A 16,162-nucleotide genomic window follows, 5' to 3' on the forward strand; every position below is an offset into this window, starting at 1 on the left:
GTGAGTCCTGCACCACCACAGTCTTCATGCCGTCTTCTCTGTTAGGTGGACGAGTCCCAAACCGGGGAGCCCGGCTGGCTGGGTGGAGAACTGAGGGGGCGGACCGGTTGGTTTCCAGCCAATTACGCAGAACGGATACCTGACAGTGAAGCACCAATCAGCCTGCGTGCCACAGCCTTAGCCACACCCACTTCTTCCCAGCAGCCTGTGGCCACACCTCCACCAGCTCCTGGACACACCTCCTCCTCGACATCCTCCGCCAACAGCAACTGGGCTGATTTTAGCACCACGTATGTTCATCTCAAAAAGCTCGGCCTTCATGTGTGAAGAACCACCAGCGGCTGAAATAACGCATACCGTCACGACTAACATTTACAGGTTAATCACTTCCTGCTTCTCCACTGACCCAAACCTTTTTGTTTGTATGCACACAGTTGGCCTTCCACTGCAGCCAGCCAGTCGGACAGCGAGGGGTGGGACGCCTGGCCGACCTCCTCAACCAGTCAGAATCCCTCACTTAGTGTTCCCTCAGCACAGCTACGCCAACGCTCCGCCTTCACACCTGCCACCATGACAACGGGCTCCTCGCCCTCTCCTGTCCTGGGACAGGTATGAACAAACAGGAAGCCTCGTTTTGACTGGATGCTGAGACTGAAACCCCGTGGAGGAGATAAAAATAATTAAATATAAAAAGAAACTACTCTTTAGGCAAAGTAACAAGAGTCTACATGAGCATAGTTTTATGAGCTTTTTCTGTTATTGCCTTCAAAGCGTTGCATCTTTTTACAGCAAAATCATCTTCAATTTTCACTATTTATGTTGTGTTTCTCTGGATCCTGATTGATTTTTCAGAAGAGGGAAAATAAGGAATAAAAGCAAGCAATACATGTGAAATGACAAATCTATAATTATATATGTGTGTGTGTGTGTGTGTGTGTGTGTGTGTGTGTGTGTCAGGGCGAGAAGGTCGAAGGGCTTCAGGCTCAGGCCTTGTATCCTTGGAGAGCAAAGAAGGACAATCACCTCAACTTCAACAAAAACGAGGTGAGATGAACTGAATTGATTTTTTTTTTTTTTTCTGGTGAGCTTTTTTTTTTCTTTTTCGTATATAAATTGTCGCTTCCTGGAGCATTCATAGTTTTATACTTTTTCATTGTTTAGTTTTATGGAAGTTAATTTTTATTATTAGCATATAATATTTTATTATTACTAGTAATTATTACAATTTTTTTCCTTTTTTAATGTAGATAATAACCGTATTGGAGCAGCAGGATATGTGGTGGTTAGGAGAACTGCAAACAGGACAAAGAGGCTGGTTCCCCAAAAGTTATGTCAAGCTCATGTCCACCACTGTGATCGCCCCTGCTGGTGTCGCAGCACGCAGCAAAAACACTAGGTACCTTTTAAAAACTCTTGTTGTAAAGTCAAAATCCACTTGGAGGAATTTGCTGTTTTTGTCAATATTTCTGAGAAAAGTCAAAATTTTACACGTATTTGTCAGTCTTATATATATATCATTTTAAAAAGTAATATTTTCTCACAGTGAGTCTGGAGTATCAGACACCCCTCCCAATGGAAAACGTCCCTCCCCTTCACCGACAAAACCCTCAGATTCCAGTGAAGGTAAATGTGAAATCATATCCACACAGGGTTTGTGTTAGTTTGTTTAATAGTTATGGAGTCTCTCTCTCTCTCTCTTTCTCTCTCTCTCTCTTGCACACAGAGTACGTGGCCATGTACACCTACGAGAGCAGCGAACAGGGAGACCTCAGCTTCCAACAAGGTGATGTCGTCATGGTGACCAGAAAAGAAGGGGATTGGTGGACCGGTACAGTGGGAGGCAAGACTGGCGTTTTCCCGTCCAATTACGTTAAACCGAGGGACTCTGCGTCAGAGGTGAGAGGACACACCAGGAGACACCCTGAAAAGTATCATCTTCATTTCAAACAGTCATCGTTGTTTTAACCTTCTCAAACTCTCATTTGCAGTCGCTGGGTTCGGCAGGGAAGACGGGCAGCCTTGGAAAGAAACCAGGTCAGTGAGGAAGAAACCAGCGGTCAGGTTTGACATTTCTATACCACATGATCAAACATTTAAGAAAACAAACAAAAAGATGGAAAGTGAATTTGTGCTTTTATAAAACATGGGAATAAACAGAATACAGGTTCTGCAGAAGCACCAACATTAACAACTCTTCCTTCGTTCTTCTTTTTCCTGTCTCTCCTTTAGAAATTGCTCAGGTGATCGCCCCCTACAGTGCAACGGGAGCAGAGCAGCTGACTTTAGCTCCAGGACAGCTGATCCTCATCAGGAAAAAAAATCCAGGAGGCTGGTGGGAGGGTGAGCTGCAGGTACACAACTACAAACTGGATTTACATACATATATATTCATTAATTCATTTTCTATACTCACTCCAGTCAAGGGTCACGGGGTGCTTGAGCCTATCCAAGCAGACATAGGGTGCGAGGCGGGGTACACCCTGGACAGGACACCAGTCTGTCATACGGCCACAAAAAGATAGACAAACAGATTCACCTACCGTCAATTTAGAGTCACCGTTTCACTTAACCTGCATGACTTTGGAAGTGGGAGGAAGAAGGTGGAGCACCTGGAGGAAACCCACACAAGCACAGGGAGAACATGGAGTTTATAGTCCTCAACTTCGGGGCAAGAACTCACAATCTCCTGGACAGTGGGCAGACACTCTAATCATGAGGCTAAATCCCACACGCTCTAGCATCTTTTGGCGTTGGGAAGTGAGGTTTACTGACTACATATGCACAGCGACTCCTGCTGACCTCCGTCACATGAGCTGAAATGCTCTAAAATGCTTTAATTGTACATTGTGAACATGGAGGTTTTTCTTATAATTCTTATTTGTAAAATGAAGTACTTTTTTGTTAAAAACTTAAATAAATCATCACAAAGCAGTTTAATTTTGTTTTGTGGCCATTATCACTCATAATTATTGACTGTATTTTCCAGACTATATGTTGCAGAGGTGGGAGTAAATCACCATCAAGTCACTCTGAAGTCATCAATCATCAAGTCCCAAGTCAAGCCTCAAGTCATAATGACCACCAAGTGTTTGAAAGCTGACTTGAGACTTGACTTTGGACTTGCAGATTGATGACTTGACAGTGACTTACCTCTGATATGTTGTACCTTTTTTTCTTTATCAGAAACTAAATTTAGATTTCTGTGTATTGTTGTGTATTTTATTATCAGCATTTATTCTTTCATTATTAAAGCTTATTGTGTTTAATGCTTTGATTCCCAGGGAAGTCCTTTGTAAATAGTCATTCTAATTATTATTTTTAATAACAGATGTATGATTTTTTTTTCATTATATAAGTTGCTCCAGAGTATACGTCACAGCCCCCCCCCCCCCCCCCCCCCCACAAGTAAAAAAATAATAATTGTGAATTATACTGTGGAAAATACAGTGCACTGTTTCATATGAATCATGAAGGTTCTTTTTGGGGTTCTTGACTACTTGCACCCTGTGTTTCGGTTGGTTCAGGCTCGAGGGAAAAAGCGACAGATCGGTTGGTTTCCAGCCAATTATGTAAAACTGCTCAGTCCCAGCACCAGCAAGACCACACCCACAGAGCCCACTCCTCCTAAACTGGCGCCTGCCAGCACAGGTATGTGCCCACTGAAACAAAGACAAAAATATCATTTTAAATGTCATTGACAAATCCTCCAAATCCACAGTCTGTGCGCACTACAGTATTTATGGCCACGAACGAGTTTAAGTGCACTTTTAAATGGTAAATAAACTGCATTTATATAGCGCTTTTCCATCTGCATCAGAAGCTCAATGTGCTTTACAATGATGCCTCACATTCACACAAACACACTCACAGACTGATGTCAGGGTGCTGCCATACAAGGCGCTCACGACACACCGGGAGTAACTGTGGATTAAGGACCTTGCCCAAGGGCCCTTAGCGATTTTCTAGACAGGCTGGAGTTTGAACAGAGGATCCTCTGGTCTCAAGCTTAACCACTAGACCATCACCTCCCCGTACAATCACCGGGACCTCAATTTCTTGAGAAGTAATTGAGGTCCTGTTGTTTAATAATAAATATAACAAGCAAATTAAACGTGTAAAATTTGGAATATGTTGCTGTCTGAGTTCTTTCTATGAGATTCTAACAGCGGCCACTGAAAGTGCTTCTGTGAATCATTTGTTATAAATATTTAAAATATTTTTACTATTTTGTTTGTCCTGTTTTTGTTTGTCCAATGACTTCTCAGGACATACGTAATGGGGATCTTTGCATTAAGACTGCTGTAGTAGAGGAATTTCTTCTGATGTAGTTTGGGACTGATCCAATAAGGATGCCGCTTACAATCAAGCAAAAAGGGAAACTGTTGGAATTCTACTTTGAGACCAGGTCGATCGAACAACAATATCACTGTAATTTTGCAGTTAGAAAAGCTCCAGACAGAAAGACAATATGGAGGATTGTAAAGAAGTTTCAAACTGATACAACTGTTCATTGTTAACAAAGGGAGATTTGGCCAACCCAGAGGAGTGGAGCACATATTTAGCACGTTTTGTAAATGCCAAAACTCTTACAAACTGAGGCGAAATTAGAAATGAACACCAGAGATACAATTCCCTGAGATATGCTTCAAGATGACATATATCTGTATCCAAAAGTGTGTAGATTTTCTACTGCTTTATTTTTGTGGCACTTTTCGGGGGGGAGGGGACACCCTGTTGGAGCTGTGTCTGCATTCTCTGCATTGCATCAGACCTGTTTCCGGTGGGAGTTGGACTCCACCAAGGCTGCCCCTAGTCACTAATCCTATTTGGGATGTTTATGGACAGCATTTCAAGGTGCAGTCAGGGACCGGAAGGTGTCCAGTTTAGTGACCTCAGAGTTGCAACTCTGCTTTTGCAGATGATGTAGTTCTGTTGGTTTCATCAGGTGGTGACCTCCTATGAGCACTGAGCAGATTTGAGGCTGAGTGCGAAACGATGACAATCAGCACCTCAACATCTGAGGCCATGGTCCTCTGTCGGAAAACGGTGGATTGTCCCCTCTAGGTCAGGGGAGAGTTACTGTCCCAAGTGGAGGAGTTGAAGTATCTTGGCGTCTTGTTCATGAGTGGGAGTAAATTGGAGCAGGAGATAGATAGACTGATTGGAGCTTGGAGCAGCAGATTGGAGCCCGAAGGTGAGCCTCTCAGTTTAACATTTGATTTACGCTCCTATCCTCACCTATGGTCATAAACTTTGGATAATGACTGAAAGAATAAGATCACGGCCCCGCGGTTCTGCTGCTGGAACACCGCCGTCTGTGCTCGTCTGCCCGCCTTCGAGGCCTGACAGCCCCGCTGCTGCTGCTGGAACACCGCCGTCGGCGCTCGTCTGCCCGCCTTCAAGGCCCAACAGTCCCGCTGCTGCTGCTGGAACACCGCCGTCTGTGCTCGTCTGCCCGCCTTCGAGGCCTGACAGCCCCGCTGCTGCTGCTGGAACACCGCCGTTGGCGCTCGTCTGCCCGCCTTCAAGGCCCAACAGCCCCGCTGCTGCTGCTGGAACACCGCCGTCTGTGCTCGTCAACTATGTTTGGTGGCTGGAGTGGATTGACGGAATTAATGTAGTGAGTGCAAGTTATTCTGTTTTCTAATTATGGGGCCTAAAAAGGGGACTGCGGTTATGGAGGAAGAACTGGAGGAAATTAGAAAAATGTTAAAGGACATGTCGGCGCAAATGAAACCTATTAAAGAGGTGGTGGATCAATTAACAATTTCACAACAACAACAAAAATATTGGAATTAACGAATTACAAAAGGCAAATGAAGAGAAGGACAAGTCAATAAGACTTATGGAAAATCGCATTGCCGACCTTGAGCTACAGACTAGGTCAAATGACCTCATCACGGGTTTGGACATTAAACCTCGGAGTTATGCAAGAGCAGTGGCTCCAGGAGGGGAGCCCTCTGAGTTGGACACCCAATCTGTGGAGGACAGGTGATCTCTTTTCTGAGTGCTAAAGGAATTTCGATAAACTCTGGAGACATTGAAAACTGTCACCTTTTACCCCAGAGAGGTCAAACGCAATCAAAGTCACGGTGTTGAGGTTTGTAAAAAGAAAACAGAAGATTGCGGTTCTCAAGCAAGCAAAAAAACTTAAGGGAACTAATGTGTACATAAATGAACACTTGACTAAAAAGAATTCAGATCTTTAAAGACAAGCTCGACTCCTAAAAAAGCAAAATAAGATACAGGCCACATGGACATTAAATTGCAAAATGTATATTAAACTAAACGGGACACCAGAAGAGGCTAAAACCCTGTGCATTAAAGATAAATATGATTTGAGCAAGTTTAACTGAAGAAAGGCATAAATAATGAAACAATATGGTGAAAATCACAAATAAGATCAATGACTAACCTTATGGATGGCTTTTCATCATTTGATGATGGAACTCTTGCGCCGGAGTCTAGCTTAAAAATCTTTGAAGATACTGAACACAGTTTTCATAACTTTGAAAACAACATTGACCCAGATTGTTTTTTTTTTTCATGAAAATATTATTCAAAATTGTAAATATTTTACTGAAGAGAAACTGAAGGATTACTCTTTAATAAATGGGACTTTTTCTATTATACATTTTAATAGTAGAAGTCTCCTTACAAATTTCTCTAAAATTCAGGACTGTTTAAGAACATCAAATAAGCAACTTTCAGTTATACCTATCACTGAGACTTGGTTGAGTATAATAATCGATTTGATTATTCGATTATCGATGCGAATTTGATAATTTGAGACAGCTCTTGGACTTGGTGGACAGGGAACTGCAAAAATTTAAATACTGGTTTGACTCTAATAAATTCTCACTTCATTTTGGTAAAACTAAGTGCATTATATTTGGAAATAAGCCTAGAAATTTAAGCAGTAAATTATTATTGAATGGTATTGAAATTGTATCTCAAACTAAATTTCTTGGAGTTTTTGTTGATGACAAGCTTAGTTGGAAAACTCATATAAAACACATTGAGTCCAAAATATCAAAGTTATTGCTATCATATACAAAGTACAATACTTTCTCCCCCAACATCTGTTGGTTTCATTGTATCACTCATTACTTGTCCCTTATATGACTTACTGCATTGAAGTTTGGGAAAATACATATAAAACAAATACTAATCCAATATTTCTGTTACAAAAAAAAGCTATAAGAATGATAAATAAAAAACCATATCGTGAACCAACAAATTCACTGTTTGTTCGTCTTCAGTTTTTGAAATTTTATGACTTGGTTGATTATTTACAATACAGATAATGTATAAAGTTAAAAATGTACTCTTGCCTCATCATGTCCAGGAGCTGTTTAAAATGAGAGAGTCCAGTTATAATTTGCGTGGATCTGTGGTGTTTGATAGAAGAAAGATTCGAACTACTGCTAAAAGTCATTGCATGTCTGTAAAGGGTGTTAGAGTGTGGAATGACTGGATTGTATTAAAGTATCCAGTACATTGGCTTGTTTTCAAAGACTGTATAAAAATAATACATTAACTTGTTATAGTTTGCGTAATAAATTGACTGTGTGGCTATTTTTTTGTTTGTTTGTCTGTTGTATTACTTTATATGTTTCACTGCGTTACATTGCAGACTGGTAATTGTTTTTTGTATTTATTTTTTGTTTGTACACAGAAATTGATGTAAAAATCATTCAGAAAAATCATTCAAGATGCACCCTGGTCATCTCCCTAAAGCTGGGCTTACACTGTGCGAGTTTTGGCCCTTTTTCAGCCGATTTTTCACTCGTGCGAGAATTTTTTGGATCGCGCCGAGTTTCAGCTTAATCGTGTGCCCTGCATCGTGCAGTCAACATGGAGTAACGAGCTGCGTTTAAACATCTCACGACCACCTCCCAATCGGGAATCGTATGGTCAGATGAAAATCAAACCTGTTTGATATTTTGGTCGGCCATCGTGACTCGTGAGGGTTCCGTGCTGTTGAAGCAGCACTACAAGCGTTTATGTGCTGATTACCTCGTGCACTGTCCATGAGCAAACACCGGAGAGAGCAAACAGTGATCTCATGTAAAGTCTTGTGGGTTTTTTCTTTTTATTGCGTTCCCTCGTAATAACCTAATATCACATTAAAGGTCATGCCTATCAGCGCGCACAGTGAGTGGAATCAGGTAGGGGAGACTGAACGTATATATCACACACACACACACACACACACACACACACACACACACACACACACAGCAGACAACAGGGTTTATGACAGATGAGCACAGCTGTATGACTCCATATACAATATAGTTTATTTATACAACAGTGTAAGTAGCAACACCTGTTATGAATGTTTATGTTTCCTTTTTATACCGTCCTCTCATGAATCATGTTGCTGTCTGCTGTGTGTGCACGCACATATGCGTTCAGTCTCCCCCACCTGATTTCACTCACTGTGCGCGCTGATAGGCATGAAATTAATTTTTTAAAAGAGATTAAAAAAAAGCTTCTGTTACATTTTGCTTCTGGAAACATGAGCCCGGCGTGTGGTTTTTGAACGTACAGTGTGAGCAGTCAGATCGCATCAGAGCATCGGGGTGTACAGTGTGAGACCATGAATCGTGTGCTCTGATCTATTAAACCCTGCGGTTTTGTTGCACAGTTTGAGCTGGAGCCGAGTACAACGATTGAAAATATAGTACAGTGTATGCCCAGCCTAAGGAGCCATGATTCATGTCAGTCCACTTGGTGCAACAGCTCTCCAAGGTGTGATCACTCCTTTTTAGATGCAGACTAACGAGCAGATCTGATTTGATGCAGGTGTTAGTTTGGGGGATGAAAATTTACAGGGTGATTACATAATTTATTCCTCAGAATTGAGTGATTCCATATTTTTTTTCCCTCTGCTTGGTCTAAAAAAGTAACCGTTACTGACTGACACAATTTTTTTCTTGATTTCTTATAGTGTTTCTTAAAGCCAGAAAGTTGCCATTTGAAATGACTTTAGTTTTGTGTCATGTCTGTGATCTGCTTTTTTTCTACAAAATTAAACAACCGAATGAACATCCTCAGAGGCCGGTGATTCCATAATTATTGCCAGGGGTTGTATATTTTCCAACTGGCTTGGGAATGTCTTGGGATACCCTGGAAAGAGTTGCAGGACTGATCTGCTGGAACTTCCATCAACTCAGAGGATTCTGATAAGAGGCAACCAAATGCAATAACTCAAAAATTTTATAATTTTGAGGGTGTTTTTTCTTTGAACTGTGTTTTGCGCTTGCATGGTCAAAGTGAGTCCGACTGATGTTCTCTTCCCGCCGCTGTGCGGCAGTTGTGTGTCAGGTGATCGGCATGTACGACTACGTGGCCCAGAACGACGATGAGCTGGCCTTCCAGAAGGGTCAGGTGATCACCGTGCTCAACAAGGACGACTGTGACTGGTGGAAGGGGGAGCTCAACGGGAAGGAGGGGCTGTTTCCAAGCAACTACGTCAAACTCACTACAGACACGGACCCCAGCACGCAGTGTGAGTACGCACACGCAACACGTATGAACACTCTACAATCCCAATCTAACACACGCACACACACAGGTGTGGAGATGCTGTCCCTCTCTCTATCTTGGTTTGACCTATGACCTTTCACCTCTACACTCCTTTGGGCCTCTTTGAAAGCCTCCTGCTCGCCCACTGTTTCTGTGTGTTGTTTGTTTGTTTTCGGTGTGCGTTTGTATGGTGTGCATGTGTGTATATGTGGCTTTAGTTTTCTTCTGCATGTGTCCCTGCAGCCTGATCCTCCTCAGTGTTTGTAATGTGACCGTAAATTAATATTGATGGTTTATGGTGAAACAGAGCTTGTATTTTGTCAGTTTTCTAATCAATTAATCACATAATCAAAGGGTTAATCGATATTGGAAATAATCATCAAAGACAGCCAAACTGTTTGTTGTAAGACTGATGATTGGCAAGGACAAGAATTAAAAACTGGTACTAGTTGAAATCCAGTTTTCCCATCCATCAGAATTATTTGTCTTCGATGTTATCAATTCTTCTCATCGGTTTCAGAATTTTTCCACACAGAAAGAATGGGACCGATAATTAAACCAGATAATGAGATAAATTCCCATCCCAATAAGTCAGTGTTGTTGCTCTGTTCTACAACCCCAATTTCAGTGAAGTTGGGATGTTGTGTAAAATGTAAATAAAAACAGAATACGATTTGAAAATGCTCTTCAGCATACATTCAACTGAATACACCACAAAGACAAGATATTTAATGTTCAAACTGATAAACTTTTTTGTGCAAATATTTGCTCATTTTGAAATGGATGCCTGCAACACGTTTCAAAAAAGCTGGGACAGTGGTATGTTTACCACTGTGTTACATCACCTTTCCTTCTAACAACACTCAATAAGCATTTGGGAACTGAGGACACTAATTGTTGAAGCTTTGCAGGTGGAATTCTTTCCCATTCTTGCTTGATGTACGACTTCAGTTGTTCAACAGTCCGGGGTCTCCGTTGTCGTATTTTGCACTTCATAATGTGCCACATATTTTCAGTGGGCAACAGGTGTGGACTGCAGGCAGGCCAGTCTAGTACCTGCACTCTTTTACTATGAAGCCACGCTGTTGTAACACATGCAGAATGTGGCTTGGCATTGTCTTGCTGAAATAAGCAGGGATGTCCCTGAAAAAGACGTTGCTTGGATGGCAGCATGTGTTGCTCCAAAATCTGGATGAACCTTTCAGCATTGATGGTGCCATCACAGATGTGTAAGTTGTCCATGCGATGGGCACTAACACACCCCATACCATCACAGATGCTGGCTTTTGAACTTTGTGCTGGTAACAATCTGGATGGTCTTTTTCCTCTTTTGTCCAGAGGACACAAAGTCCATGATTTCTAAAAACAACTTGAAATGTGGACTCATCAAACCACAGCACACTTTTCTACTTTGCGTCTGTCCATTTCAAATGAGCTCAGGCCCAGAGAAGGCGGTGGCTTTTCTGGATGTTGTTGATGTTTGGCTTTCGCTTTGCATGGTAGAGTTTTAACTTGCACTTGTAGATCTAGTGACAAACTGTTAACTGACAGTGGTTTTCTGAAGTGTTCCTGAGCCCACGCGGTAAGACCCTTTACACAATGATGTCGGTTTTTAATGCAGTGCCGCCTGAGGGATCGAAGGTCACGGGCATTCAATGTTGGTTTTCAGTCTTGCCACTTGGGTGTAGAAAGTTCTCCAGATTGTCTGAATCTTCTGATTATATTATGGACTGTACATGATGGAATCCCCAAATTCCTTGCAGTTGATCGTTGAGAAACATTGCTCTTAAACTGTTGGAATATTTTCTTTCACAAAGTGGTGATCCTTGCCCCGTCTTTGCTTGTGAACTGCTGATCCTTTTGGGGATGCACCTTTTATACCCAATCATGACACTCATCTGTTTCCAATTAACATGTTCACCTGTGGAATGTTCCAAACAGGTGTTCTTTGAGCATTTCTAGTTGTTCGTAGTTCCTTGTTGCCCCTGTCCCAGCTTTTTTGAAATGTGTTGCAGGCATCCATTTCAAAATTAGCAAATATTTGCACAAAAACATGAACATGAATATTCAATTGAATATAGCTTGAAGTGGATTTGCAAATCGTATTCTGTTTTTATTTACATTTCACACAACATCCCAACTTCATTGGAATTCTGGTTGTAAAAAGTTTCTTTGATTTTTAATTTTGTAATCACATTTTTAATGTAATCCAAGGTAAGAAAACTTGTGTGCAGTTTAACATAATATATACCGTATTGTCTGGAGTATAAGTTGCTAGTTTGGGAAGTCTTGCTACTTATACACCAGTGTGACGTTTTACAGAAAAATCACACATTCTGTATTAATAATAATGATTGCAGTGATGATATTGGTCTTTCCCAGGAATTGCACTAAACAAAATATTAAAAGAATAAATAAGAAAAAATATGTACTCAAACAGTGGACAAGAAAACCTAAGTTAAAGAGCTAATAACACTGAAAAAGATGTGACTCATACTTAATTTTATGGTGATAAAAATTATGATTAAATATTTGGATGGGCTGCGGCGTTCGTCAGTTTGGGAATGGCCATTTTAGCCATTTGGTAATGACCGTTTTAATGTTGCAACTGCTAATGAGTATTTTTGGGACCAACCGATTAAGTTGTGGTTAAAAAACAGTAAAAACCCACAGTTTTCCCGATGCATGACATCACCAAAACGTCTCGATTTGTCCTCCCAGCCGCCTGCCTCTCTCCTTCTGTCTCACTGTTTGCCGCTCTAGACTCTGTTCCTATGCTAGGTTTTAGGCTACACCTCCACACGGTCTGTCTTGCTGCACGCTCCACCCACTTAGCGCCCAATTGGTTCTTGTTGTTGTTTTTGTTTTGTTGTTTTTGTTGATGTTGTTGTTGTCATCCTCTCTCTAGGATCATATCATTACCCAGAACCCCCCTCTCCTCAAAGCCCTCAAAGAGACCCACTAGGCCACGCCTACTAGGCCACTCAACCAATGGGACAGCAGCAAGAGGTCACATGATGACCAGGAAATGGCGCCTCTCCACCAATAGAAGCCAGAGAGACAGACTGTAACGTTAAAACGCCCCGTGATAGCCAAAACACCGTCTATGCATGGCTCTGACCAAACCCTGTTTATCTTAAGGCTCTGGCTGCAACAGCACTGCTCAGCAGGAAGGAGCGCAATAGCCACGCCCCCTCCCCTCCTCCGCCCGCTCTTTTCACACTTAAAAAGTGGAGCCAAGGGGAGGGACGGGACTGTTGAGCTCCTTTTCTCACCGATTGGACTGCACATTGAGCACAATGACCGTCTACACAACACGTTAACACATCTACACACACAGACACACACGCGCGGCTGTTTCCTAGCGTGGGAAAGTGGATAGTGGGTCATTTTGTGGCTTTTTGGGAGATTCTGGCTCCCTCCCTCTTACATTCCTCTTTTATCTTTTTTTTTTCTTCCACCTTGCTTCCATTGGTTCAGCAGCTTTATTCACCTGTCAGTCTAAAAGTGCTTGCTCCACCCCCTTGCCCTCACTAACTCCTCCCCTCCCACAGCTTCACAGAAAGACCCACTATCTGCTGGAGGACCAGATAACCCCCTTTCAGACACGAAAGCTGTCAGGTTGCTGTTAAAGCAACTGAAATTCAGACACGCGTCCGTGTCTCAGTTCTGTCCAGACTCAACTGGATCTTTACTGACCCGGCCAGTACGGTAAGTCACACCCGCTTACGTTTTGTGAGCATTTTATCCTCAGTGCAAACGGAGAGCAGTGATCTGGTTTCTCTCTGATCAGATTCCCGCTATTTTTAAAACTTATATTCAGTTGGAATTTCTCTGAACAATTCTGCCCCCCAAAAAAGATGCTTTACAAAACCCACAGTTTGAGAGCGCCTGCTCTACATGGGTTTAAGCACAACGTCTTGCCATTTGTAAACACGATGTACACAAATGCGTCCTAAGACAGACATAGTCTCGTGCATGTTATCATCACGTAGAGGTGACGAGTCATAAACAGATCAGATCATCATTCACTGCTTGAACCAGCCAAAAAAAAAAGGGACACGTACGAATACGACTTTGTCACAAACCTGTCTAGGCTTGTCTAGGCTCTTGCACTTCATGGTGGCACGGACACATGCTTACGTATGTACGTTTGAAATGTTTGTAGTTTGAGCCGGCCACCAGCTGATGGCAGCACTGAGGAACATAGAGTACCTCAGCGTGATCGGCTTCTGACTGTGCGCGGCGCGTGCCCCGTTACCCGTAACGAGATGACATCTACGCAAACGTGACTCTCAGCAGGATTTTAATTGCGGCTTTTTAATCGAATCAGTTCAAATGACCAAAAAAGTAATTTGTGTTTTTATGAAACACCAACAACAGTTTACAGTCACGTGTCTGAAAGGGGCTTCTTTTTCAACTCCTCTCCAAACCAAAGACTCTTCTCTTTTCTTCTTCTTTCCCACTCTTCCAAACCAGAGCCGGGAGGGACTTAGACCGGGTTTAGAACAGTCAAGGTCTAAGCTCCAACCCAGATGCAGTTCCCTTCCACGGTTTTTCCCACTGAGTCTGCTCCTTGCATCCTTCATTGCTGGTGGAGGAAGCAAGGAGGCATGGAAGGAAGCGAGCATCTGGCATGAGACCGAGCTCGTAGCTCAGAGAACATGCTAACCAACTTAAATACACACACATACAGCGTGCGCGGTACAGAGCTTTGGGCCACAACAGACACTCACACACACACAGTCCTGTTTTTTTCTATGTGTACTAGTTTAACATTCTACTGTATCTATTAACATGGAATAATCTGTTTTTTGTTTACATGTTTAATGTATTGTCTGTTGCTATGATGATAAAACTCAGGAGTGTACGTTGGGTCTGAACAGTTGCTGAAACGGTCTTTATTAAGTTTAAAAGCTCAAATGTTTTTGTTTCAAATGTCACTTTGCGTCTGGTGCTGGAACGATCAGTATTTTTTTGTTTTTTTTTATTTTGGAATTAGCAAGAACAGCCAAAAATTTTAATTGTACAGTATGAGTTCTTTTGAAATCCCCTGGCTGTCCCCCCATTGTAGAACTATACAAAATTAGAATTTAATTTTTTTTATTAATATTAATATTGTCATTATTGTGACTCTGCAAACAACCTCAGTGAATTAAAATATAGACGTATCAGTTCATATCAGAGGTTTTGGAAACAAGTGTTTATTTATGCAATCAGAAACACAAAGAATTATTCAACAACAGCAAAAATTTTGTCCATATAATCAAATACATAAATAAAATGAACAAAAAGGAGACTGCCGAGGGAAGCCACCAGGATACTCACGAGAACTCTGAAAGAGCTGTCGGGTTCTGTGGCTGTAATTAGAGAACCCGTTACAAGAAATCAGATTTTTCTTGATATAAAACTGATCTAAAAACATTTGTTGTTGATGTTTAATGGATTTGGACATTTTATTAAATAGTCTTGTTTTACTCAATTTGGCTCATTTGCTTTTAAATCTGAACATATTTGAATTTTGGTGCTTCACATTCAGGTTTACCAGTAATTTGTGTAAGAACTATTGAAAATGAATAAATAAAAAATTGATATCCACACTGAAGGATGTGGACTTCCCTGTTAAATTCTTATATCAGCCACATAAACACATAACAAAAAAAAGGAAAACAAAAATTGGTAATCACGTGTACAGTGGCAGTAATATCAGTTTGGAATAAGCAACATGTCTTTTTGTGTATTAACCACTTTGACTCATGATCTAAAAGAAAAAAGACAGTATTCTTTTTTGTTTTGCCTTCGGATCTTTTAATAAATCGTCCCATGTTGAAAGCCCTTTTCACTTTAATTTGTCTGTATAAGGACTCGCACGTTCTCGCCACCTTGATGTTTTTATATTTTCTAAGAACTGCGCTGTAGTTCCAAACACTCGTGAAAGTCTGACTGGGCTGCAGGAACTAATCAGTGTTTCCTCACTGACTAATGTAGAGCACTAGTTCCTGTACCATCAGAGAGTACCTACCCTAACGGGTCTGAAAAACGTACTCAGGAACCAAAACTACTTTGGTATGAAAAGTACTGTGAAGGTGGCTTCAGAAAGAAAGAGGACAGTTCTCAAGGAATATCTTTGCACGATGCTGACGTATCACAACCAACCTCAGTTTGTTCCCATAGCAACAGACTCATATGACAATGGTTTCCATGTCAGATTTTGTATTATTTGTTTTTTCACATGACAGTATTGTGATTTTAATGTTGACCTTGAAAAATATGATGACATAAATGAAATGTTTATTGTAAGTTTTTATACAACAAGCAATAGCTATTATTATTATTAATATTAATATTAATCTGCTTGGATCCCGTTGGCTCCTTAGTGCATCAGTATTAAAGGTGAAGCTCTCAGATTGGCTGATGAGTCAAGACTGTTGATTCTTTAACCCGAGTCGGCTCCATGCCTGAACCCGATCACAGGACAGTTCTTTGTGGGTCCCCATGGGACACTACAAGTACAGGTTTTTGAAGTACTAGATTGAAATACTTTGGGAGACCCCTAGAGACCAGAGCCATGCTGATGAGAGCATTTTGATGGTTTTCCCCAATATATCCAGTTAGTGTACACATGATG

At 41.4% G+C, this 16,162-nt stretch overlaps 1 protein-coding gene across 4 annotated transcripts in view; it reads left to right on the forward strand.

Annotated features, from left to right (window-relative positions):
* The window catches only part of itsn1 (intersectin 1 (SH3 domain protein)), a 108,133-nt gene that overhangs the window by 49,064 nt on the left and 42,907 nt on the right, over positions 1–16,162 (forward strand). For 3 of the 4 annotated variants that reach the window (XM_034185693.1, XM_034185690.1, XM_034185691.1), the window contains 10 exons: positions 46–290; positions 435–609; positions 958–1,044; positions 1,248–1,396; positions 1,544–1,623; positions 1,724–1,896; positions 1,989–2,034; positions 2,230–2,351; positions 3,525–3,648; positions 9,323–9,517. In XM_034185693.1, coding sequence (XP_034041584.1) covers positions 46–290; positions 435–609; positions 958–1,044; positions 1,248–1,396; positions 1,544–1,623; positions 1,724–1,896; positions 1,989–2,034; positions 2,230–2,351; positions 3,525–3,648; positions 9,323–9,517 — 1,396 coding nt within the window. Of the gene's footprint in view, positions 1–45; positions 291–434; positions 610–957; positions 1,045–1,247; positions 1,397–1,543; positions 1,624–1,723; positions 1,897–1,988; positions 2,035–2,229; positions 2,352–3,524; positions 3,649–9,322; positions 9,518–12,442; positions 15,842–16,162 lie in introns of those variants that run through there. The other variant, XM_034185692.1, reaches the window with a different exon arrangement.

The sequence above is a fragment of the Thalassophryne amazonica genome, chromosome 13 (genome assembly GCF_902500255.1).
Source record: "Thalassophryne amazonica chromosome 13, fThaAma1.1, whole genome shotgun sequence".
NCBI lineage: Eukaryota > Metazoa > Chordata > Actinopteri > Batrachoidiformes > Batrachoididae > Thalassophryne > Thalassophryne amazonica.